Here is a 26,541-nt window from a genome sequence, read left to right on the forward strand (position 1 = left end):
CTTCAGGAGGACAGCTCTCCATTTAGGTTGTCCAAAGAGCAGGTCTTTCTATAGGCCATAAAGTTGTAAGTAAGAAAGTTGTAAGGAGTAAACTGGGTAATAAAAGAGCCCCTTTTTAGAATGACACAAAATTAGTTTCTGTAACTCTTTTCCTCCTGAAAGCCTTTTACGCTCAACCTGAACTTATCCTCCCCTTCAAGAATTCTTGGTGTCTTTCTGAGATGTCCTCCATTTTAGCAGCAGAGCCTACAGAGAACCAATACACAGAAGTTCCCTGTCACAGAGCACTTTCTGTGGGTGCTCTAAATGAGTACAACCATCCACTGTACAAAAGCGTACAGTGTATGCAAAGGGAACGTTAAACCTCGAGTACCTACCTTTAGTATTGGTGGTTTAGCAAACGCTCTCACTCCATCCACCTTATCGGCCTTACAGACTTTATAAATGCTATTTAGGCTTAAAGATATGCGAAACAAGATTTTTTTAAACCCACACACCATCTACAGAAGCATGTGTGCATTTTGTTATTAGGCCTCTCATCACCCTTCAAATCATCTTCAGAAAGCCTGAAAAGGTGAAAATCTAAAGAGCTAAAAAACATCAGCAGAACCTGAAAATTATTAAGCTACATCTTGCACATGATTTTCCTGTATTCATCACTGAGGTTTCACCAAGAACCAGATTCAGGTAGGTAGTAGGGGCCACACTGCTTTTTCATAAATTATTCCCTCATACTGTACATAACGTACAGTTCTATGTCTGTTCTTGGCATGTTTTAAGTTAAAATTTGATCATCGGTGTTTTACCAGCATCGTCAGGACCAAGTGATTTTTCAACATCTACTATTCCAACCCTCCAAGAAGGTCAGACATCCAGAAGAGGTGGTAGGGTTGGACTCAAAGCTGAGGCCAACACTCCATTTGCTGTGTATATTTTTCCTGATTCTCACCTAGAACCCTGCCACCTCAGGCAACCACTTAACTTGAACTATCACTTGGCCCTGAAACTCCCTTTCAGGAGTTATTTCTTCCCTTAAACATAGTATAAGAATATAATGAAGGTGAAAAGAAATTTCATCTGGGTTACAAATGACTCACAGTGGGACACAGCTCAAGTCAGATTGCTTAGTTTGTATCATTCCAAATGGCAGCAACAAGTTAAGAGACATGAGGGACCTACCTCTGTAGTCATGGATGAGACCCAATTGTCCCCTAGCCCAAGGTCAAAGCCAGTTTATTCCATAACCTTACGCAAATAACAGTGGTTCCTCAGTATCCCCTTTCAAATAATTTAAACACTCCTCCTTTATCTGAAAGGGTTATTCTTAATAATGAACCTACCAAAGGGAGACAGAAAAGAATGAAAGACAAAAATAAAAAGTAACAGTGCAGGATAAACATTTCCACCCTAACAGTAAGGCCTCTAGGTAACATATGGTACCAACTTTATATATCTACAAAGACTTTAATCTTTAGAACATTAAAAGGAGAGAAATCACCTTCCTAATTAATTTTAAAGCAAAGCAAACTGTAGGTTTACATATGACAGAGTCTTAAGGACCACCAAATATGCAGAAATAAGAATTCCAGATATTTCAGTCCTCAAATATACAAAGCCAAATAAGGCACAGGACCTAAAGAATAAACACAAAGTGAGACTACAATGTTTTAGTTCATGTGATTTAGGGCCCCTCTATTTGGTCCTGTAAGATAATTTAAATAGTTCTCTCTGTTGTACATGTCCAAATTTATTCAGACTGTTTAGAGAGATCTTCGTTCTGAAACATAGAACACGATAGGCTATAAACTCCTCCAAACTACATTGTTGGTATAATCTAATTCAAAATATAAAAAATCTTCAGAGACTTTCAAACCCTGCCCCACTAATCTATTGTAAAATATAACTTTTAAAAAGAAACATACTATACTATTACTTATAGTAATCAATAAACGAGTTAGAATGAATGATCACTGAAACGTTGATCCAGGAGGCACTGTTTTCCTGCTTGGTTTTCAAATAATGTACATTTCTGTGCACTACATACTGACACCCCTGAACAGACTTCCTAAGCTGATCCTGGATGTTCACATGCAGCAGATAAATGAATATCTGCAGGTATCATACCAAGCTAGTGCTGGTTTGTGTAGTTATTGGACCATCTTGCTACATTTTTTTCTTCATATTTTGAATAAGTGGAAGAGGTGGAAAATATCAAATGACTGATATTGTAAGAACCACTGGTCTCTAAATTTAACACAATTGAGACAAAAATAGAAATCAGGAGGAATGAGACATTTTTAGCTTCAACTGGATGCTCATAGGACTTAAACCAGTTGGCTGCGTTCACCTGAGAAAAAGGGCAAATGCAGGGAACACGCAGAAAACATTGGAAATAAATTATCTGAGATCATGTCTAAAAAATGAAGCATAATTGGGAATTCCAGAATGATTTAAGAGCATTACAATTCCTCCCTATTTTAACCCATTATCTTTTGAAGAACTAATATATTTTAAGGAATATATTGAGTATGATATGAAAGAAACTTCCCCTGCTGAAAAATTGGCCCAAGACCAATTTCTTTTTTGTTTACTGAATGATTCTGTATGAATCTATATGAAGATCAGAAAAAACTGCCTTAGCAATTAACAAGTGCAAACCAAGATATTAAACACTAATCCACAGCAAAAGTTGCTACACAAGAGACGTTTATTAATGTTCTGTTGTATTTACAGCTTTAACATACCAAACCAGGGTGAATACCACTTGGTAGAAAGCACATCACTCTACACTATAACACATTGGTCTCTGCTAACACATTGTAAAAGCAAGTAGTACAGTATGTTAGGGATCATCTCAAAAGTTCCAAGCTAATTCTTTCTTTGCTCCTAGTACCTAATCCCCTCCCTACTCCTAGCCCCTGGCCTAATCATCAGGAGACAAAAGAAAAAGAAAAAAAAGGGGTAGGGATTCTAATCACAGAAAGTATCACCAATTGCATTTTATTAGTAATTATGCTGCATTTGTCCTTGTCCTTTCTATTTTATACAGTGATAACACCTTTACAATCCCTTAGGTACACAACAGAATAAGGTACAGCAAAATTAGAATACAGACTATAAAAAATTAATGCTTATCATTTACCAATTAAGAACATATTCTTGACCACACCTTAAATGTATTTTGCACTATGATTTTGTTTCTAGGTGTTCACAGTACAATTAAATAAATTTCTAGATTAATTTTAACAGCAAAATGGATTATGTGCAGAAATGCAGTCATAACAAAAGTTATACTTTTGAGAAAACCCCTTTTTTAAATGGCCAGCATTGTACATATCTTACACTAAAATATTTAATTCCAAATTCATTTTGAGATGGAGGATGAATAAAGCAAGATTGCCCCCTACTGACTACAGGGACAAGGCTCATGCTATTTAAAATGACTACAAATAGATAAGGCATTATTAGTACACCACAGACTTGATTGCGAGAGCTTTTTCAAACATTAACCACTAATGATTCAATGATTACAGAATTTTGCATTAACTATTAAAATTTTACATCTAGGAACAAATAGAGAGAAATGATCTTTGTCAACAGTACTTTATTTTTTTAAAGCAGGTGATTATTCCTCTGTGTTCCGCCTCTTGATTCACTTCCTGCAGGTGTTCTCTTGCTTCTTGGGAGAGAATTCATAAATGCAGGAAGGCCTCTGCCAGAAAACATCTGCCAGAGAAGGATATTGAATATTGAAACTCTGGTTAAGTTGTTATTTTGGCTAAAAGAAGGATGTAGTCACAAAAGAAGGCAGGATGTCTGGAGACACAAGAAGTACATTTTTACATAGCTTTAAGATTACTATACACTGACATCATAGTATTCAATAAACGTTACATTTTTGGTTCTTAAAGTTATAAAGGACTGTAGAACTAGAGAGAACTTGAATGCTTTCTTAAAACCCATGAGGTCAGGGGTCTCTCTCTCTCTCTCTCTCTCTCTCTCTAAACCTCCTAACAAAAGAACAGAATTCAAGTAGCACTTCATCCTACACTTAACCTCAACAGCAATGACTGAAATTTGGGGACAAAGACACAGTAGAATCCAAATGCATAGGTAATTTTCCACACACACTCGAAGCTGTTTACCCTGCCAATTCTGCCAAATCTCACACGAGGAAGATTTCCAATAAGGATGCCAGTGATATCAGTCTATACTTGAAGCAGGGCAAAGTTAGGAAACAACTATAAACTCACAGGTACCACAAGTACTTTTTCCAATCAATTAGAAAAAAAGTGACTGTATTTTGGGGCATGTATCTCGGGGTGGGGGGACTGTATATAGCCTCAATTTTTAAAAAGCAATATACATGACTAAAATAAATACTCTCAAAATGATGTCCATCTATTTTGTTAAATGCAGTTTTCATCTAATACTCTAAGGCACTTTTGTTTTGGCATATAAATTGGTTTGGTTCTCATGGAAATAATGGAAAAAATACAAATAACTCCCTATATTACTGCTAAAAAAAATACTCTAAAGAGATATATTAACAGCTTAACAAATATTTATTGAGAAACTACACTGTGATACCCTATACCGGAAGAGAGTTGGATGGGCTCATACATAGGCCCCTAGCTCACTTTTCCATCTTTCCAAATTACTGTAAAAGCCACAAGCAGCCCTTCTGTATCTTTTCTAATTAGACTACTGTATACGTCTTTAAAAGGCTGGCAAGATGCAGAAAAGCTACAACACTGGAGGAAATCAACATGTTCTTTTTGAACACTTAATATTTCCCAAACCCCAAATTCACTAACACTGGTGTTTTGATTTGAAGTAAACCAATGATATTGACGTAAGAGCAACTTTTCTTCATGGAGACTTCAGAATGTGCAGGGACAAAGACACAAGAATATAAGGAATCATGAAGGGCAAGTAGAACCAAAAAGAAAATTGGTAGACAGATGTCAAATAGAGATTTTTCAATGAGGCTAGCTAGCTACACTCACTACAAGCCTAAGTAAATTCAGTTTTACCACTTTCCATTAACAGATAAAAACTGATAGAATGATTACTATAAAGTCAAAACACTAGAGTTTTGCAAGAATATGAGATACAGTTCAGATACAGTTCACCTGGCCACTTTCTTTAGTTCATGCTGCTTCCACGGAGGCAAATTAGTTTTAATAGATCCCTCAAAGTCAGAGCCACCCAACAAACATTAAAAATGCATTAAGAGGTCCTACCTACTGTACAGCACAGGGAACACTACTCAATATTCTGTAATAACCTATATGGGAAAAGAATCTGAAAAAGAACAGATGTATGAATATGTATAACTGAATCACTTTGCTGTACACCTGAAACTAACACAACATTGTAAATCAACTATAATATTAAAAAAAAAATCCATTAAGAGGTCCTAGATAGGTTACTAATGGGTGATCTCAATCACCATACAAATTCCAAATGAAAAAGATTGCTAGAGAGGCACTCACTGCTCTCTAAGACCCAGAGGCCTGTTCTGATCAACTTGACTCACAAGCTGTTACAAAAACAGTGATGGAATGCCATGTTTTAGGGACTGTGGCTATCATTACTAAACTTTAGATTAGATCACTTCAGAAACAAAAGGAATCCAACAGCCTACAGATCATTTAATTTCAAGAGGAAGACAACAATTTCTTCTAGGACACTGTGTGATTTTTTTTTTTTTAAGCAAAAATTCCCCTGGAAACATTTTCTACTATCTTGCTACTTTACAACACAGTCCAAATAAGTGAAACTAACTTGAGGTGAATTAAAAATAAAGACGTATTAAGAAGGAGGGGGAAGGTTATAGAAAAAAGGAAATGAAAACACTTATCACTACGTGGAAAAAAGTTAAGAAGATATCTGATGCCTCATATGTATAGCTCACCAGGTCACAGCAATCACTATTTAATTATGAAGGGCCCTATCTCATTAATGCCGCGAGGGCTTACAAATTTTCTTCCCTCCTATTTCAGATGGGGTTAAAGTAACAAATTTAAGATCCGTTATACTTCACATATACAAGTGCTTTTGCAGTAGTGTTAGATTATCAGTCAACTGTGTTACCACCTTACGGTTACTATAACTAGCTCCTCAATTATCTGGCAGCATCAAAAGAAGTGGTACTCCATAAAAATTTATTTTCCAGTTCATTGGTAAATAAGATAAAATATGGACATTTTACATTTTTGACCATTTCAGATAAAGACGTTTCTAAAAGGTATCTGTTTCTTTTTAAACAACATAGAAGGAACATTTTGTTTTTCCTGCTTCCTCACAGTCACACACTTCTTGCTGCCACTGTGCCCAGCTCTAGCAGTTCCTTCTGGCTTTTTTTGCTGTGAGGCAGGAACCCAAATTTCCTTTATAAGCTTATAAATAAGTTCTGAAAGGGAACCTGAGAGTTGCCCTATGATAGTAGTACGTGAGCTTTAGTGTTCAACTCTTGTAATATCTACTTTGGCTGGTTAGAAAGAAGGCCTTTTGAGGTCACTTCACGGTGTGTGTGTGTGTACTATATTTTGGGCAGCCTAAATAGAAAAGTCACTATTCTTACACTTTTTTCTAGTACAGTGCCAGATCTTAGCACGGGAATTGAGTTATTTTTCTCTATGGCAAAGTTATTTTAGAAATTCCCTACCTGTGGCTTTCTGGCAAAAAGGAAGCCCACAGCTAGCTTTTAACTAGTGATACCTCCAGTAAAGAAAGTAAAAGGTCTTGGTGAAAGAAAAGAAAATCTTCACACCTTACATGATGGTTTTCTAGTACATCTTCAAACTAAATTAAACTAAATTTCCTCTGAACTAGAGAAAGAAAACATTCTACTTTTGGATCTGGATGGACAGTTCTTACCCCTGTCAAATGGACAAAGGAAATTCAGTCCCATGAGATATTACAGCTTTTTGGGTTCCCTCTGGGGATACTGAAAGTTAGTAAGGAAGTTATTAAAATTCTAAATGCTGCTGTAAGTCCCTAAACCCCTAATTTGGAGCTCTGAATCCTCTGGGCATGTCTGGGACAATTTCAAATCAACTAGGATATCAAAGTCAGACAGGAAAGCAAAGAAACCCTACTATGCCCTCCACTGGGGAACTTTATTCATATACCTCTAAGTCTGACAATGCCTAAAGCACTGTAAGGCCTCTGGCTCCAAAATACAGAGAACACCAAGTCTATAATATCCTTTTACCCCTCCAACAGCATTATTACTTAACTAAGGGCTGCCTACTTCAACTCATAACCCTAAAGATGCTTTGTTTTACATTTAGAATATACCCATAAAGCATTTCAGAAGTTTTAGAAAATCAAAACAATAATAACAAATTTTATAAACAAAAAAACCCTCCAAGTCCCTAACAATACAGGAAAACTGAGAAGTTCAGGCTTTCTCTCAACCTGTATTGTCATGTCAACCTGTCATGTATTAGAAGCAAGAATGTATGCATCCTCTAATAAAGCCTGAAATTGCCTTCTAACTGAAGAATGAAGAGAACAGACAGCGTGTGGCCTCATTCCATTTAGAAAGTCAAAGCCATTAGACTAGACCTATAGAATCTGTGAAGGAAGGAAGAAAGGGAGGGAGGGAGGGAGGGCAGGAGGAATCTGTCCCCTCAGGATATGTTGGGCACCAATGGATTAGGGGAAATCTGCAGGTGATTTCAAGCATTCATCCTAAGAAGAACTGTGGCGACCCCAAAGAATTAACTTTTTTTTTTTTTTTGCGGTATGTGGGCCTCTCACTGTTGTGGCCTCTCCCGTTGCGGAGCACAGGCTCCGGACGCACAGGCTCAGGGGCCATGGCTCACGGGCCCAGCCGCTCCGCAGCACGTGGGACCTTCCGGACCAGGGCACGAACCCGTGTCCCCTGCATCGGCAGGCGGACTCTCAACCACTGCGCCACCAGGGAAGCCCAAGAATTAACTTTTGAATCTATGGTAGGTAAGAGTTAAACCTAGGGCTTAGAAGTAACTACAAATTATAATCAGATATGTAGAGGAAGAAAAAAGATGACAATGGTTAACTACAATAAAACCACACAAAATATCTGACAAGCCTCTTAAAGTTAGGATGTCCCAGACACAAACACAGGCACATCACAGGCATTAGGACCTAGGCCAGTGGTGTCAGTGTCCATCTGTGCCCAGACTGTGTAACTGAATTCAAATTCAGGACACACTACTCAGGACATTTTAAACATGCAACAAAACATTCCCTTTCTTTTAAAAAAAAAAAATCATACACACAAGTGGTACTCTTAATGGCTAAAATTATCTCTCAAATAAAAGTCCACGCTCCTTTGAAGAAACTGACTTTAACCAACAGAACCTAAGTTCTTTCCATGCTTTCTTTAACTTTTGTAAGAAATGCCTTATGAATATACTCTACCATGCATGTATCTGAGCTTATCTGTCACTGTAACCTTTGTTACTTATGTAAGAACATTTAATTATACATGTAAAGTGCTTAGTACAGTATCTGATATATCAAAAAGTTGACAAACATTAGTTATTACTATTACGCCATGCTTGAAAAAATTTTTGTTTCATTTAAGTAGTTCTCATCACATTATTCTGTTGCTTAAAAACTTTCAATACCATCTCACCACCTGGCAAATTAAATACGGTACTTTCTTTTCTAGAAGCATATATTCTGAGACCACCACGAATCTTCAAAACTGAGAACTCTACTCTGCATGCTAAGATCACCGCAAATCTTCAAAACTGAGAACTACACTCTTAGCATATGATTACTTACATAAACTATGATAACCCAACAGCAAATACAGAACAAACTGATGTTCACATGGAGTCAGCCTTGTGTTGAGCCAACACATCACTGGGTTTAAAGGGCTGCTCTATGAGTTCAACACTTCCAGCGCAAACGGGCTTAGTGCTCAAGATATTTGAGAACACTTTCTCAGCCTGGCTTTCCAGCCTTAATCCTCAACACTCCTTTATGCTACAATCACATTGCTGTCCCTTAAGCCAGCTCCGTAACTTCTCTGCCTCTATTCCTATTCAATGCTTGGCCTTAGGTGACTCTGAAATGCTTCCCCACCCAACAATTTCCACGATCATTTACACTTCCTACCTATCATTTCAGGTTTATCTCAACTGCTACAACCTTCACAAATCCTTGCTTGAGGCCTTCAACCAGCCTGGTCCCACCTGTCCTCAACAGTCTTAAGTAACAAAGAGTCAACTCCACGAAGGTTAGATCTTGTAACCAGAGGCCTCTCTCTGGTGTACTCTTTCCCAAGATTCCCTAACTCCTCCTTTTTGTAGCTAGTGATGTAAGATGGAGTCAGCCTCTGGGGAAAACCACGGGTGAACCAAAGAGCCTCGGCAAGGCTTAGTCCTCCTGTTCTAGGCAAGGGAAAAGGCCCTTTCCTCCCCTTCCTTTCCTGGGGTTTGACACTACCACCAGAATGGTAACATTAGGATGGGAACCTGAAGAAAAGGGATCAGCAAAGCCTCTCTGACTAACCTGAGAAGACGGAAGCCTTGATGGGCTTGTCAGTGGCCAGGCAAAAGGAGTTCCTAAAGTACTCATGGTCCTGTCAGCTCTGGGGTTTAGGGCCCCACATAACTGAGCTGAGTGATCAGGCCTGAGAGGCTCCTTCTCGATACAGTCCTCTGGAACCGGTAAAACTGCAGGCAGCTGTGGCTTTGGGATTCACGATTCAAAGATCTAGGACCCTGAGTCCCAGTCGAGCCTCTTCTGCATTGTCTAAACATGAGATAATGTTTTCTCCTTCGGCAGTTTTTCTAACTTGCCTTTTTTAATAGTTTTTTTCATAGAAACACCCCTTACTAAACTAGAAACTAAAAGACAAGGCTTCCTTACCTTCTCCATATCCCCTACAGCAGGGTGTACACTCTACTCTAAACCTGAATAGTCATCTGCAATGCATCACATGATTACACTGGGACTACAATAAAGTTTTTTTCTTTAATACCTTTAATAAATAAAGAGAACTCTGGTCCTGGGGAGATTTGAGAAAGTTTCTGGCATCTTCCGGACTTTTGCATAATTGATAAATCCTCTGAGAAACAGGAGAAAGCCTAATTTAAAAAAGAGAAGTCAAGAATGAGTTTATAATTCCCATATTAAGTCCACTCCCCAGAAATATCCCTTCTGATACCAATACTTCATCATTTTTCTGCTAAAAACTATCAAAACACAATTGCCTCTAAAATTTCCAAAGGATTTCCACACCAAATTTTCCACTTCTCAATGAGAATACATAATCTCAAGAGCCAAGGCAAAGTCTCTCTTGCACATTCAGAATCTAAGTGGTCTAAAAAGGAAACAAAAATAAGACGGGGCCAAACATTTACATTTGGAAGCCTCATTGAGAAGCATTAGCAAACCCTACCTTCTCTCCCCTGCCCCGACTCTGGCCTTGCCCCACGGCTCCAGGGATCTTAGTTCCCCAACGAGGGACGGAACCTGCCACCACAGCAGTGAAAGGGTGGAATCCTAACCACTGGACCACCAGGTAATTCCCAAAAGCTACCTTCTGAGTTCCAAAAAAGTATTCCAAGATAATATACTCTTTTTAGAGAGGTTATAAACTGTTTTTCTCAAAAAAAAAAATTCCATCCTTTCTTGCTGTGGGCTTCTTTTTTTCCAAAGACAGTACATAATGTTGTCCACTAGATGTCAGGCTCCCCTTACCTTTACAGCAATTCTCATATTCTCAACTGTATTTCTCTACTCTTAATTTAGGAGTCAGCGGGGAAGGTGACGAGCCCCCTCCAATGGTAGCTCACATACTCCCGGCCCTCCTCCTCCAGAGATGGTCCCTGAGTCTTAGACACATTTTTTTTAAACACCTTTATGGAGATATAATTTACACACCATAAAGTTTACCCATTTAATGTGTACGATTCACTGGCTTTTAGTCAGTTAAAACTATAATCCAATTTTAGAACTCTGTCGCCCCTAAAAATATCCTGTACCCACTAAGGAGCCATTCTCCATTTCCTACCCTCCTCCCATCTCCCCAGCTCTAAGCAATCACTTTCTTTTGGATACATTTTAAAATATACTCAAGGAGTAGAAGACTCTTTGTACTCAAATAGAAATGATTTTTGGCAGTAACCAAGAATCATCAGCACTGAGCACAACATCATCCTTTTGGCACCAAAATCAACAAGCCAGCTCCAGTCAAAGGATGGGTGCCATGTGGGAATGAATATAGGTCAGTTTTGCTAGACATTTTAATTTTGAAAGGTTAAAAAATGCAGGTATTTTATATGAAAATTCTTGATTTTCATGCGAAGACAACTAATAATAATAAAAAAAAAACTTCTTGGGGCTTCCCTGGTGGCACAGTGGTTGAGAGTCCGCCTGCCGATGCAGGGGACACGGGTTCGTGCCCCAGTCCGGGAAGATCCCACATGCCGCGGAGCGGCTAGGCCCGTGAGCCATGGCCCCTGAGCCTGCACGTCCAGAGCCTGTGCTCTGCAACGGGAGAGGCCGCAACAGTGAGAGGCCCGCGTACCGCAAAAACAACAACAACAAAAAACTTCTGAAAATAACTGTGGAACATACAAACCACAACTGCAGGCTAGCTATAGCTTATGAGCTGCCAGCTTGAGAACTTTGTACAGACCTGTTCTCTGCAGGAAAAAAAAAAAAAAAAAAAGGTTCTCTCTGCAAGGGGTTCCAAAAATGACCCAAACACTGGATCCAAATACACTAAGTACATCCCAAGTCTCACTACTTTTTGCTTATCAGTAAGCAGTAAGATAGCAAGAATGATGAATTACAAAGTACTATAAATTCATCTCCCATGAAACTTTAATATATGAAGGAAATCAGCCCATTAAATTTCTTTAAATTATCAACGCTGTCAACAATCAACCTAAAATTATGCTTAATGACTCTTCTTTGGTCTATTCAGGATTTGCTTGGACTTTAGGCGGCTTGGGGGAAGATGAGGAGTCAGACTTTCTCTTAAAGGTACAGTTTAGAGAATAAGCAAGTCAAGGAACTACTCCTCTAAAGTAACTCTCCTGTAGGTCACTTTTAAAAAAAGTTTCTCAGTAATCAAGGGAAGGGGTAAAAATCACTCTCTCTCTTTCCTTGGAATGCCAATGACCAATAGTAGAGCAGATGATGCTACTGGGGAGGTGGGGGATGGCATCATGGATGACTTGTATTTTCTAAGTAAAATTTAGGGTCAGCAATACATGGCTCTATTACCCTGGGTAAAACAGGTAGGTCCTGAATATATTAAGCACCTGTCAGGCATGGGTTCTACACTGTGCTAGCCAGACCCATTAGCAGCCCTGGAACAAAGGATCCTAATCAAGGAGACAACAAAAAGGCCTGAAACAGGAGAAATGTTAAGATAGGAGAAAATGATGTCACAGAAGCAGAGTGAGGCAATTATACCATCTTTAGCAGCTACAGGATGTCTCTGCTATTGTAGAAATGACAGCAGTGATGATGGTCTGTTACTGTATCATATGTATTTTCTCTACAATGAGGAAACCAACAGTATTCACCACACTGCTCATTTCTTTGCTTTAAGATATCTTGGAAGAAAAGATTTTAAAGTAAAAATTTAGAGTAATAAGTATAATCTGAAGACTAACAACCTGAAATGGCTGGTATATTTTTTTTTTAAAAATTCCTCCCTCTCATCACAAAATAATTCTTATTCACAACAACAGCAAACTAAAGAATTCTGGAACCCCAATTCTTACTAGACATAACTTCTGGCGGTTCTTCCAGAAGTTATGTCTAGTAAGGTTATACATTTTCTGTTTTCTACCGATAGATCCAACTGAATATAGGCCACATAGACTCATGAGTAGTTCAGCTGGTTACAATATACCTATAAGCAATTTGGGGTTGAGCTTGTGAATGCTTTGCGGCAATAACTCACAAGGGGAAAACAGATCTATGGACTATAAAGTTATCTTATCAGTGTGCCCCTCTGGCTACACAGGAAATGTGAGAAGTGTATATGGATGGGTTAAGAGAAATTTATCACCACTAAGAGACGTTCTATGAACATTTATATTACTCTGATGGTGACAAGAGCCTAATCCTTGAAATATTTTAAAAATTATACTTACTATTGCTAATATATTACTGTATAGTAAGTGAGATGAGGGCTTAACAAAAGTAATTTTACTTCTAAAATTTAACATAATCTTTCCTCTCCTTTGTCTTTGTTAAGAGCACTTACCTAAAACCAGGAACACCCACCAGAGCCAGTACTGACCATCAAAATATCCAGGGAAGTAAGTGGAAAACTGAAAAATAAAGCAAAATACTTCAGAGCACCTCAGCAGATATAATTTCACATTTTAGCTTAAGAGTTTACAAAACACAAGATTTTATCTTGTATACTAATGCTATTCATTTAGTTCTTACAAAAATTTCTAAGAAGTTAGTGAAAGTATTTTATACAGTACAGATCTGAAATGATTATGATATATGCAAACATATTTTCTTTCATGGAAAAGCAATCTTGAAATATGATAGCTTTCGGCTTTACATACGCCTTGTTTTGAAAGTGCTCAAATCTGCTTGTTTTTAAAAAAAAAATTTTTTTTTTTTTGCCCACGTTATTTTCCCTTGTAGAAATATGTCTTGATGATAACTTTCATTTTGCTTACCCAGTGCCAAACCCAACTATCTGACCTCTTTTCTAATGATCCCTGATTTTGTTCCTATGCCTCCAGCCATGTCTTGACCTTGGAAAACTTTTGTCACATACATCATGATGATCACATTCCTTTGCCAGGGACTAGCACATAATGTTATTCTGGCCAATGGAACTGAGGGCTGCTGAGAAGGTTTCCTAGCTCTTAAGAAGAAAAGGAGGAGAAGAAATAGTTCCCTTTCTTCTGTTGAACACTGTTGTGTTTCTGACGTGATGCGTGAAACTGCCTTGGCCATCTTAACCCTGAGGGTGGAGCAGCTATACTAACATGTTGAGCAGACCGTCAGCTGTCCTCGATGATGTCAGTGAAACATTTAACTAACCTCCATGTCAGGACTTATTTTCACTGGAAATAAAGTTTCCCCATTGTTTTCTAAGCCATTTTGAGCTAGGTTTTCTGTTACTCAAAAAGCCATCCTAACTAATACAAGCTGATTCATTCAATTCAGTTAAAAGTTTAGTAAAAATAAAAAGATTGGTAACTAATTTGATCTTGTTTCTATTGGAGGCTTTACACAGTATGGACTTTAGCACAGTTTGAGCATTAAATACAGTATTTTATTTCTTAATAAAATAACAAGGTTTATAGAGAAAGAATGAAAAACCTCTTTAGGGCTTGATTTCTTAACTTAAAGTCCATGTTTTAGGTGAGTACACATTAGCCATCTAGGAGAAAAGCATGTAACTTTTATCAGATTCTCTAAGGAACCTGGAATTCTAAAAACGTTAACAATTCCTTTAGAATAAATAACTTTGAAAAACTCCAATGCTCAGTCAACACTCATTAATTAGTTAATGTCAATTTATGATAAACACATTGGTTTTATATATAAAGTTAACCATGGCAGTAAACCTATCAGAAATCAGAAGACACTTTAAGAGACTAGATATTTTACAACTTTAAATTAACTTCATGCAATTCTAACTAACTGGTAACTCCTACATCACTGAAGATCTCTCTCTAATTTACCTTAGAGATAAGGGCCCCTAATGGAGTAGGGCTTGTTAAACAGTTAAACAGTTTTGGCTCTCCAAACATTATGGCATAACCAATGATGCTACTGATAACCACTCCTGGAAGGAAGGATAGGAGGGAGGAAGGAGGGAGAAAAGAAGAGAGGGAAGGAGAGAAGAAAGACTAAAACTTCAGTAGCATTAATGAGAGGAATGTCTGCTTTTGATGAGATACCAGAGAGGTGACAGAGTCTTTCTTTTATTATAAAAACAACTAATTTCAGAACAAATACATGTATTATCACATTACAAACATTAAAAACAGAGAAAGCAGCTGGTGAACAAGGATAGATGGATGCCCTTGGACCACCAATATTCACTAGATTTGACTACAAAACTTGGGTGCATGAACCAACTGCAACTGATCTAGGTTCAATTTCATGAAACCAGAACAAAGACAAATCAAAAATCATTTTTAAGTGATTCCAAAAAGCAGATAAAAAAAAATCAAATGTTCAAAATTATTCTACTTATTGCTTCTCTACAGACTATCATTACTGTTGCACAACTTACCCTGACAATCAGGATCCACTTAATTAGAGAGAGACCAAATCCTGAAATGGCCCCATACCTTCCTGCAGCTGAAGTGGTCAGGCAAAAAGACAGGAAAAACCCAATCCAGTTAAAGAGGAATGCCACTGTAAAAGCCAAGAGAAAAAAAGAGGTCAGACATGTCCTGTTACCCAAGGAGCAAGAGTGCCCTAAGGGTGCCCTCTGTACTTGCTTCTGCTTAAATGGCTTAGCCCACCCTCCAAAACCCTTATCCCACTTCCCCAAAACATCCATCCTCTGTCTTCCTCCCAAAAGCAAACAAGAAAACACAGTCTCTGGATATCAGGTGTTATATTATTACATCTACTGCTATATACGCTTTCAAAAATGCCTTAATATCACCACACTGAATACTTATGACTTGTGCCCTTTACTGTATGTGTTACACCTGAGTAAATAAACATTATTTGAACATTAAATTAGTGCCCGCCAATAATCTGATTCAAGTCATTCACCTCCTGCTTCTATGAATTTTGACAGCTTATGTAACACGTCACCTCTAAAAGCACTGCATTTGCTTCATATCTTTTTAATACAGTAAATTAAAGAAATTGTTGCTCACTTCCAAGTCAGGCATATGGAAACCTAAATGCAAAATAACATCAAGGGGGAAAAATCGGGCTGACTTTGATGTATTAGAAAATAGAAGCTTGTAAAATAAAATTCATCGAAGGCATTTAATTCCTATTCCACGGTCAGGAATGAGTAGGAGGAATGCTAAGGGGCCTTGAAGATTGCAAAACTGAAGCTTATTAGATCATGTAAAAATGAAGCATCCCCCAAAACTGCTTTAATTACATTTTGCATAGGTATTCACAGAAATAAAAGACAAAGAGAAAGGATATTAAAAGTGTACTAAGCTCTGAACATCTCAGGAAAAGGCATCAAATATAATGTAATATATTAAATAAAATGTATTAAAATAAATATAATGTATTAAATATATGTAATAAATATAATGTATTAACTCAACTAGTTCTTTTAATTCAGTCATATTCACTCATAATCCAAAGCACTCTGGTTTGTGGGAAGTGGCTCTGCTGTGTGTATATACTTACTGAAAAAAGTTAACATGAAAATCCCATCGTTTCCTATCCTCATCTGGTCAGGATCATCAAAATCATCCCGACCCACAAAATCCTCATCCTAAATGAAAAGAAAAGGTAAATTCACAATAAATTATTTCAAGGCAAAGGAAAGACATCAAGAAAAACAGAGAAAGGGACGAAAGTGAGTTCCAATGAGAAAATATACTGCTTCGGCTCAATTCAAAACTAGGAGCATTAAGGCTTTAACTATATGTTAAAATTTTCATTTGTCTTATAAGTAAAAGATATAATTTTTCTCAGTGAAAGGAATTTTTCACTTTATAACCCAAGTTCTTTAACAATACACTTCAAAAATTATGAAGTTCACAAAGAACTGTTCACTCTTCCTTTTATATATATATAAATATATATAAATATAAAGAAAAGAAATATATACATAAAGAAAAGAAAAAGAAATTTTTCTTACACATTTGGCTTAAATTCTAGAATATCAGCAATCCAGGGCCTGTTTAGCCCAGAATATTCGTAATCCTGGGCCTATTAAGAAGATACCATTGACTAGCTCAAGTGCTTTATGAGACTGACTTGGGGTGGGGTGGGGTGGAGCGGTGGAAGAAGATAGTGTAATCATACGTGAAGAGTCTAACAGCGCTGCCCACTGCTCCATAACCATTTATTTATATTGGTACATAGGTCTGAAACAACCTCACTTCCAATCTTGTCGGCAGATAGGATCCTTTCCATCCTAATCTGAAAACACAGTGTTGCAAGTCTAGAAGGAAGATGATCTTGACCAACAATGACACCAACATATGCAACTTACCTTTTCAACTAATTGTAGATAAGTGTTGAGATATTGAAAAATAAATGAATATACGCTTAAAAGTAAAAGTGGTAGACTTGTACACAGTACAATGAGGGTTCCTCAAATGAAAAAAAAAAAAAAACTTTAGGGAGAACCAAAACTTGCCCTACACAGAAAAAGGACTGGGAAATTCACAACAAGCTGCCAACTGGCTCCCCTGGGGGATGGGAACTGAAGAAGAAGTGGCAGTGGCAGCTTTCATCTAATTTAACACCTTTCCTCTATTGTTTGAAATTTATATAAGAATGTATTCGTTTTATCTTTTTAAAAATACGAAATAGCTAGTATTATGAATGCATACTAGTAGGATAAATAGGCTTTGCCAAATTAGAAAGTAATTCTGTTTTTTGCATAACTACTCAAAGATGTACTACAAAAATACATGGAAGTAATGCCTAATCATATTACAAATGCCTTCTAGCTGTTCTTTCTGTCCTTGGTATCTCTACTACCAGGATTCCTCCTACAAACTGTTGCCAGGTTAATGTTTCTAAAACACCATACTTGTCTTATCATACTCATGCTTAAAAACTCTGAAAGATTCTGTGTGACCTACGTGTAAGTCTAAATGCCTCAGCCTAGCATTCAGAAGATTCTATAACCTACAGTTCTGGTCACGAACTCTTTGCTCAAGCAAAACCAATTACTACAACCACAGAACCTGCCCTGCACCTGGCTGATTCACATCTGCTTTCTGAGCTTTTCCTTCTGGAATGTTCTTATCCATCAAAAATCGGGGCCCACTTCAAATCCCATCTTCCCCGTGATCACAAAGTTAAAGTCACAGTTCTTAACGCTCACTGCTCTTGTGCTGTTCCTTAGATATAGGTCTTCGTGGGCCTTTTCCCCAGCTGCATTTTAAGCTCTTGTATGGCAGGAGCATTGCTTTATACAAAGCCTTCCACCTATCCACTGCAAAATACATAGCACATTATATAAAAAAGTGTTCTATACGTGTTGGCTGAATAAAAGAGCCCCTTAAGAAGTTCTTAAATGTGTACAAAAGCATTCTAAAGAGTTCTGTGATTAATCAGAGCTAATCTCCTGGTCTATTTCATGGGACAGTTACCATAATCCAAGAGGTCTGGAGAGTACATACAAGGACTTTGGAGTCTAGAATATCTGGGTTTGACTCACCTATGCTACTTATTAGCTATATGACTTTGGGCAAATTATTTAATCTCTCTGGGCCTCAATTTTTGCATTTGTAAAATAGGGATAATATAATCTCTACCTTGCAAAGTTATTGTGAAGACTGGAAACAACATACAAAATACATGTAAGCATCAAGCACTGTACCAACCACGTTGTTTGCTTCCAATACATGGTAACTATATTAAGACTGTTTTGTCTTTAGAGAGTGAGCTGCATGAGGGGTCTTAGTTTCTCCCTAGCACCTACAAGAAGTGAATGCATTTCACCAGGTAGAATCAGCCTAGACTAGGCTTGTAAACTATTACTTCTGCCCAGCAGTGGTTTTATGAATTTCACCCCTCATAGTATAAATATGATCTGCGAACAGTCTACTATCCTAAGGCCCGAACTTCTGGGGCTTGTGTCATTGCAGTGTCATTGTGTCACTGCCCAGACCGAATTTCTGTTCTTGTTCTTATCTTTTACTCTAGTTTCCTGTCAGGCCTAGGGTCTGGAGCCTTGATTGCCCCACATTTATGGGGACTGGATCCTGCTTTCCTTTCTCTCAATATCTCACCCAAGGCCCCACCTGCATCAGCTTCAACCTGAATGAATATTTATGAAAACACAACTGTATCACTTATAGGCCTGACATCACGAACCAAGAGTGTCCAAAATTCTCCATGGGCTTTCATCACACCCCACCCCCACTCCCATGAATTAACATCAGGCCAGATGGGATCTGAATTCACTGTGCCTCCACAGATGGCATGATCTGGACCGCTGGTGGCATGGGGTTCATCTAGATGATTGTTAGAGCCCTTCTGAGTTTAATTCTATGAAGTTCCACTTATTTATTCTCTCCATAGACTCCCTAGCAGCTATCTACCTAACACCAAAATATTCAGTGTGCAGAATCAAGGCAAAGTTGGTGTATTTCCTAAATCAGCCCCTGCTCCAAGATGTTTCAGCCATGCCAGGAGACTTCAGAAAGTGATGGCAGTAGGAGAGATATAGGGAAAATGAGCTGGCTTGACTAGTGATTTTTCTGCTCATTTGTATCTTTTACCTCATCATTTTCAGGAAAAGATAAGAGTTTATTATCTGCTTTTAAACACTAGCTGTACTTTTACTAATCAATTTAATCATAAGTAATATCACAAAGTGGATAATGCAAAGAACTTAATTCCCATAAACCAGCACCAAGTAACACGGTAAGTTGGACTTACTCTTCCAGGAACCAAAGGGATAGTAGCTTCAGCTTTGGTTCTCTCAGCTTCATCATAACTGGGCAGTGTGGTAGCCACATTGTAAGATGGGGGCTTTGGAAACCCAGACTCATCTTTGTAGTCAAAATATGCTGCAGAATAAAAAGGAAGTCATAATAATCTGAAGATTAGTTGAAATGAGGAAAAAGAGGATTTCTGCTAACTCTGGCAAACAAAAACCAGCCATTCCTCTAACAGTACATACAGAATAATTGAATCAAAAGGTGTTTAAAGATGAACATAAGACTGGGAATGATTTTTAAATGTATCCACTTTTCAATGATCTAAATTCCACATTCACTTTGCCCTCCCAAGTGCTTCTGAACACTTTTTTTTGGCTGTTTATGTGGTGTGTTCACAAAAGGCATGTAATATTAATAATGGAATAAGGTAAAATTAAACTAAAAATAATTCACCTGTGTGTTTGGAAATCTGTACCATGGTGTCCTCCCATTTATAAACATGAAATAAACTTGAAAAAAAGTTAAAAGTCATTTCTCACAGATTTTGGCCCTTTTGATTCTTTCACATTATTTTTGCCATGTATTGTTTTCTGTGACATGCCTAAGGTAATTAGGTAATTACAGGTTCAGTTACAGAACCATTATTTATTTGTGTGAAATCTTGCATTCCTTCTTTCTAATACTGCATCTTCATTTTCACTGACTTCTATTATAAAAGATTCAATATGTATTATTAGAAAAGTTCTATTTACAAATGGATTAAATTTCTATACAATTTTTGAAAACACTTAAGAATTCTGAAAAAATTCCTATACTTCATCAAGATTAACATTTTTCTTTTCTTTTTTCTCTTTGGTTAATTATAACTAACTTCCAATTTTACTGTAGTATATTACTGAAATTATCAATCAATAGAATTCACCTCATTAACAGAAAAAAGGAGAAAAATTCTGTCTTCACATGGGCAGAAAAAGCATTGATAACATACCTATTAATAACAAAAAAGCTTAGCAAATTAGGAATACTGCAAAAGAAAACTATGATTCCTTAACCTTCTCACAAATCTCTATGAAAAATCTAGAGTAAATATCATAATTAATGGTAAATTATTAAAAGCTTTCTCCCCTAAGATTAGAGAATCAGACAAAAATGGCCCACCATTCCCACTTCTAATCAAACATTATCTTAGAGGTACTACTAGTTGATACAATATGGAAAGAAAAGAAAATGTAAGACATAAGGATTGGAAAAGAAGAAATCTATCCTTAACCATGGATGACATAGTTACATATGTAGAAAATCCAAGAGTATCTACAAACTATTAGAATTAATATATGAATTTAGGAAAGTCTCTGAACATATAGTTAATATAAACCATCAACTGTATTTTCATATGCCAGCAACAAAGAGAAAATAAAATTATACACGGACCTTTTATAACAGCACCAAAATACACCAATACCTAGGAATAAATCTAATTATCTCTATACTGAAACTCACAAAATATTACTGAGAGAAATTAAAGAAGATCTTAATAAATAGGAGGGATTTAACATAGACTGGAAGATGCAACATTATAAAGATGTTAATTGATACACAGATTCAATGCCATCCCAACTAAACTTCCAGCAGAATTTTTGTTTGTTTCATCCGTTTTATGGAAATTGGCAAACTGATTCTGAAATGTAAATAAAAATACAAAAAGCCAAGAAGTATCAAGGAAATCTTGAAGAACACAAAGCCTAAAGGACCTAATTACCAGATATCAAGATTATAAAGTTCTGGAATTAAGAAAGTTAAGCACAGGCACAAAGATGAATAAATAGACCTAAGGACAGAATATTTAGTCCAGAAAACAGGCGCGCGCGCGCACACACACACACACACACACACACTCACTTGATTTATGACAAAGGTGACATTACAGCAGTGGAAGAAGAATGAATGGTCTTTTCAATAAATGGTGTGGGACCAAATGGATATCCATACGGAAGAACAACCTTGACCACTACCTCACACTACACAGAAAAAACAATTCCAGATGGAACGCCCATCTATCTAAATGGGAAAAATAAAATATCAAAGGTTTTAGACGAAAATTAGGAAAATGTGTTACTGAAACTAAAGCTGCCACCTAATCCAATTCAAGAAATTTGTTTTTCTCTATGTCAAAATAACTATTTTACATACATTACACATACACATACATATATACATGCATGTATGTGTATATAAAACACTGTATATATAATTTCCTTAAAAATTTCTTTTTACTTTTAATTTAAAAGTTAATTTACAAATTGAAGGGTACAATCTGCATTCGCCCACAGCCACAGTAATTCTGAATACATGAACAAAACTGATACCTACTACCTTAAGGAAAACTTTTTTTTTTGGCTGCGCCACGCAGCTTGCGTGATCTTGGGTTCCCCGACCAGGGAAGGAGCCCAGGCCGCAACAGTGAAAGCCCGGAATCCTAACTACTAGGCCACCAGGGAACTGCCCTTACTACCTTAAGTTGAGGGAAATCAAGAACATTTTTATTTCCCTATTTCAACAGAGTTTTAAAAAATGGGATCCATCAATATAGACACCTCACATAATTTTAAGTTTCCATGAAAAGTTTAATGACAATCTTTTCCATTTTATTTAATACATTCAAAACAAACAAAAATCCAATATTTGTTCGACTGTCCAAATTTATACACCACAAATTAAAACAGGTAAAGTGAGTATACAAAATAGTGACTTGTGCCTTTTATCCCCCTGCCAACATGTGTGCACCACTCTTATTTCTAACCATCAGCCATGTACTTGCCACTCTGCCACAATTGTTTCAGAGAATATGGAAGAGGTTCCATCAAAACTGGTCAATTTTCAGTAATTAAAGTAGAACTGGTTATCATAAAGATCTAATTACCAAAAGTCCTGAACTACCGCAATTTTCTTTCTTCTCCCCCACCCCTTCTAAACATGCGTGTGCAAATTATAAAGATAATCTGGTATAAGATGGGAAGATGAAAGGTTAATTAAGGATGGTTTTAAACTATGAGAAACAAAATGAAAGAGTTGGGAGACTTCTAGTTTTTTTATTAAGAATTTATTAGCATAAAAGAAATCTAACATACTATATTCCAGGTCACAGGTACTAGAATCAAAAAGCAAAACAGGGGGCTTCCCTGGTGGCGCAGTGGTTGAGAATCTGCCTGCTAATGCAGGGGACACGGGTTCGAGCCCTGGTCTGGGAGAATCCCACATGCCGCAGAGCAACTAGGCCCGTGAGCCACAACTACTGAGCCTGCGCCGTCTGGAGCCTGTGCTCCGCAACAAGAGAGGCCGCGATAGTGAGAGGCCCGCGCACCGCGATGAAGAGTGGCCCCCGCTCGCCACAACTAGAGAAAGCCCTCGCACAGAAACGAAGACCCAACACAGCAAAAATAAATAAATTAATTAATAAATTCCTACCCCCAACATCTAAAAAAAAAAAAGATTAAAACAACAGGATTTGGTTTAAAAAAAAAAAGGCAAACAACTAATGAGCAAACTACAAAAAGAACAGCAACAGAAAAAACAGGTGATCACCTGGTTCCTGAATTCTACCTCCTTTATATTAAGAGTCTCTTGGGATGAAACTGAGTTCCGTAAGAAAGCCACATTGGAATGGGGTTTTATCTGTTTTTCAGAACAGTGACTTTTTTTCACCACAGACTACAAACTAAAACTGATGTCAAAGATTTCTTAAGGAAAGCTGAAGCAAACACAAACACCAACAAATACATAGCAGACAAAAGCCTCTGGCTGATGCATTTCAAGAGCTCAGCAGCCACCTCACCCTGTTACCTACCTGCACTCTCTGCAGAGATACTGCTATAAGGTGGAGGAGCGTCCCCTGCAGCTTGTTCCGGCTCTCCAGGCTCTTCTTCATTCTGCAACTAAATAAAAATTTCACATTTTAATGCAATCATAAAGCCAATTAGACAGAGGAAAACCTGAAAACTGGAATAGCCTTTCTGGAAAGCTATTGTGCAATGTGTTTCAAAAGCCTTAAAATGAGCAAATCCTTTGCGAATTATTCTACTCCCAGGAGTTTATCCTAAGGAAGTAATCAGACAGAGGCAAAAAAGGTAGCCATAAATGCTATTGCAGCAAAAATTAGGAACAACCTAAATACCAATCATTGGGGACTTATTAAATAAACTACAGTTCATCTCACAAAGGATTACTAAGTAACCACAAAAATGAAAATGAAGAAAATTCGATGACTTGAACAGATACTCGTGCTGTACTGTTACACGAAAAAAGCTAAGTTTACCAAACCGCATGAATCATATAACTTGGTTTTGAAAGACAGATATGTGATGGAAAGCAGGTCTATAAAGATAAACATCTACAGTTTACACTGGTTATCTCAGGAGATGCAATTAGAGGGGATTTTTTCCTTGTGTATATGTATGTTCTAATTTCTTGTAATGAACATTTATCACTTAATTTTTTCCATTAGAAAAATAATCTAATAATAACAATCTGTTAAGGCAAAGACAAATCACAGTAAAACCAAAGTTTACCATTATATCCAGTTTGTGCATAGAAATTATATCTTAAATAATTGAGATATTTACAAAAACATAAAATTCCACCTAATTCTACATATAACCTCTGTCAATACATCTTCCTCTTCCATATCTCAGTAACTTTCTCACTAGTCAAATCTACAGCTCCAGTTACTTTAGATAACTGACACTGAAAGTGTCTTCCTACCACTGCCAGTCTATATAGTCTATGCAACTCATCTTCATAAACAAAGACATGTGATTTAATTTTTCCACTGTCACGACTACAGCTCATTTAAAAGATGAACTGGCTAAGAGTCAGTCTATTGATGGGCAGATGGGAATATGCTTCAGAGGTGATGGAAGTATTATTACCTGGTCTGGGTGCTGGTTTTGTGAATGTCAACTCCATTAATGTTTAGTAAATGTTATATAAATATATATGATTTATGTAGCTTTCTGTGTCTATATTTTACAAAGGAATTTTAAAGAAAAAATTAAAAACATTAAAAAAAAGATGAAGTGGCTGAGAATGGGAGTCAATCTGTAAAGTACTAACAGAGTATTTATCAGTGTAACTGACTTGGGGGTCTGCGTCCCAGCTGTGTAACATCAAGATATATAGAGCCAATTGAGCCAGTTGTAAAATACAAACCCCTCTAAACCAACTGCTGCAAAGAACTCTATCCTGAATTGAAACAGAAAAAGAGAAAAGCCTGACCTGTCCTAACATGAAGTAGATATTAAAGTAATATCTCAGCCTCCAATCTCTATGCTATTCAAAATCGGAAGCCAACAAAACCTTTCTGATTAATACTGCCAAGCATTCAACTTCAAATGAATTCTTCTCCCAAATTTTCCTCAACATCTACCATCTGGGCACATTTTTTTGAACCCTAGTTATCTAATGTTAAACCTAAGGCATTCCCAAAATAAGTGCATTGTAACATAAGATGAATTTTCCTTTCAAAAGAAAGGAAAGGACAAAATAGCTACAGTAAATCCAAATGTTCCTGGGAGACCAAATCAGTAAATTATTTAAATAGAGTTCCTGGGGCCACGTTCACTTGGAATACTTTTAACATCATCTGTAGCTCTCTAGACAGGGTATTCTCAGCCTACTCCTACCTAACCACTCTTGTGTGCTGCAAAAAGTACAAAAAAGCAGCAAAAAAAAAGTTGCAAAAAGCAGCAAAAAGAGTCAGCAGCAAAAGCAGAGGCAAATACAGACTCACTTTCAAGAATGTTGCCTTAACTTACTGTAGCCAGTCATGTTCTTTATTTAAACCCTGCTTGATATTGTTTTTTTCCAGCTTGATACTTTTGATTTGATAATTCTTTCATCTCCTGAGCTTGGTCAAATAATCATGTTACCTCTGCATAATTTAGGTTTTAGAAAGAAAGCATGAGAATTCTAAGAAATACAGAATTCTAAGAAATAAAGCATAATGGAGTTTTAATGCCTGTATCTACAAGATAGGTTGCCTGTCTCCTAGCAACCTGGAAATGTGAAATTTGATCATTCCACACCAGGGTAACAGATAACAAAGCAAAGAAATTCCAATTGGCTCAGAAACCCCCATTTTCTCTTTGATGAGGAAAAAAGAAACATTTCCAGATGAAAATTTTTACTCCATTAAAATTCACCACTTCAGAATCATATTATTATTAATAATTAGTCATTAATCATACTAATATTATTTCTAACTGAAAAAACATAACCAACAAAAAACACCCACTATGATTATGGAGGCTCCCCACATACTGGGATGATCCCAGGACCTCACTCTACAGGGTTCCCAACTCTGGTGTTTTCTATAATGCTGGTGATAAATTTAGGCTCCACCAAGAAAGGTGTTTAAAATGAAACACTATGATGTGGGAGGGAAAGAGGCAATCACCTTCAAGAAGTATTTAGTGACCACCATCTGTGTGAATAATAACTTGTTATATAACAGAAGCCCTAACTATACATCTTTTTACACTTTGGGGGCATCTATTGCCATTAATTTGGCTCTGCCAGCCAAACAAGTCAGGCACTCACTAACAGGGGCGGGGGGGAGGGGAAAGGTGGGGAGGACTAGAACTAGAGTGGGCCTTACCTATAAGGCTATGAAATTGGTTACCTGGTTCCAAAATGTATTTTTTAAAATATTTCTTTTTTTTTAAATTTACTTAGGCTGCACCAGGTCTCAGTTGTGGCATGCAGTATCTTTTAGTTGCAGCATGCGGGCTTCTTTAGTTGCAGCATGCGAACCCTTAGTTGTGGCACGCGTGCGGGATCTAGTTCCCTGACCAGGGATTAAACCCGGGCCCCCTGCATTGGGACCGCGGAGTCCTACCCAATGGACCACCAGGGAAGTCCCCCAAAATGTATTTTTAAGGTTCTCCTTTTCTGTCCTTGGGAACCTTTCCTGTGCAGCCCT

At 37.3% G+C, this 26,541-nt stretch overlaps 1 protein-coding gene across 1 annotated transcript in view; it reads right to left on the bottom strand.

The window, feature by feature from the left end:
* Nucleotides 1–2,693: 2,693 nt before the first annotated feature.
* The window catches only part of NDFIP1 (Nedd4 family interacting protein 1), a 50,703-nt gene continuing 26,855 nt past the window's right edge, over nucleotides 2,694–26,541 (bottom strand). The window contains exons 2-8 of the mRNA XM_060008631.1: nucleotides 23,410–23,497; nucleotides 19,564–19,694; nucleotides 16,345–16,432; nucleotides 15,248–15,372; nucleotides 13,241–13,307; nucleotides 9,992–10,097; nucleotides 2,694–3,726 (exon numbers count right to left, since the gene is read on the bottom strand). Coding sequence (XP_059864614.1) covers nucleotides 9,994–10,097; nucleotides 13,241–13,307; nucleotides 15,248–15,372; nucleotides 16,345–16,432; nucleotides 19,564–19,694; nucleotides 23,410–23,497 — 603 coding nt within the window. The 3' untranslated portion in view covers nucleotides 2,694–3,726; nucleotides 9,992–9,993. The remainder of the gene's footprint in view (nucleotides 3,727–9,991; nucleotides 10,098–13,240; nucleotides 13,308–15,247; nucleotides 15,373–16,344; nucleotides 16,433–19,563; nucleotides 19,695–23,409; nucleotides 23,498–26,541) is intronic.

Source organism: Delphinus delphis, chromosome 3 (assembly GCF_949987515.2).
Source record: "Delphinus delphis chromosome 3, mDelDel1.2, whole genome shotgun sequence".
Taxonomy (NCBI): Eukaryota; Metazoa; Chordata; class Mammalia; order Artiodactyla; family Delphinidae; genus Delphinus; species Delphinus delphis.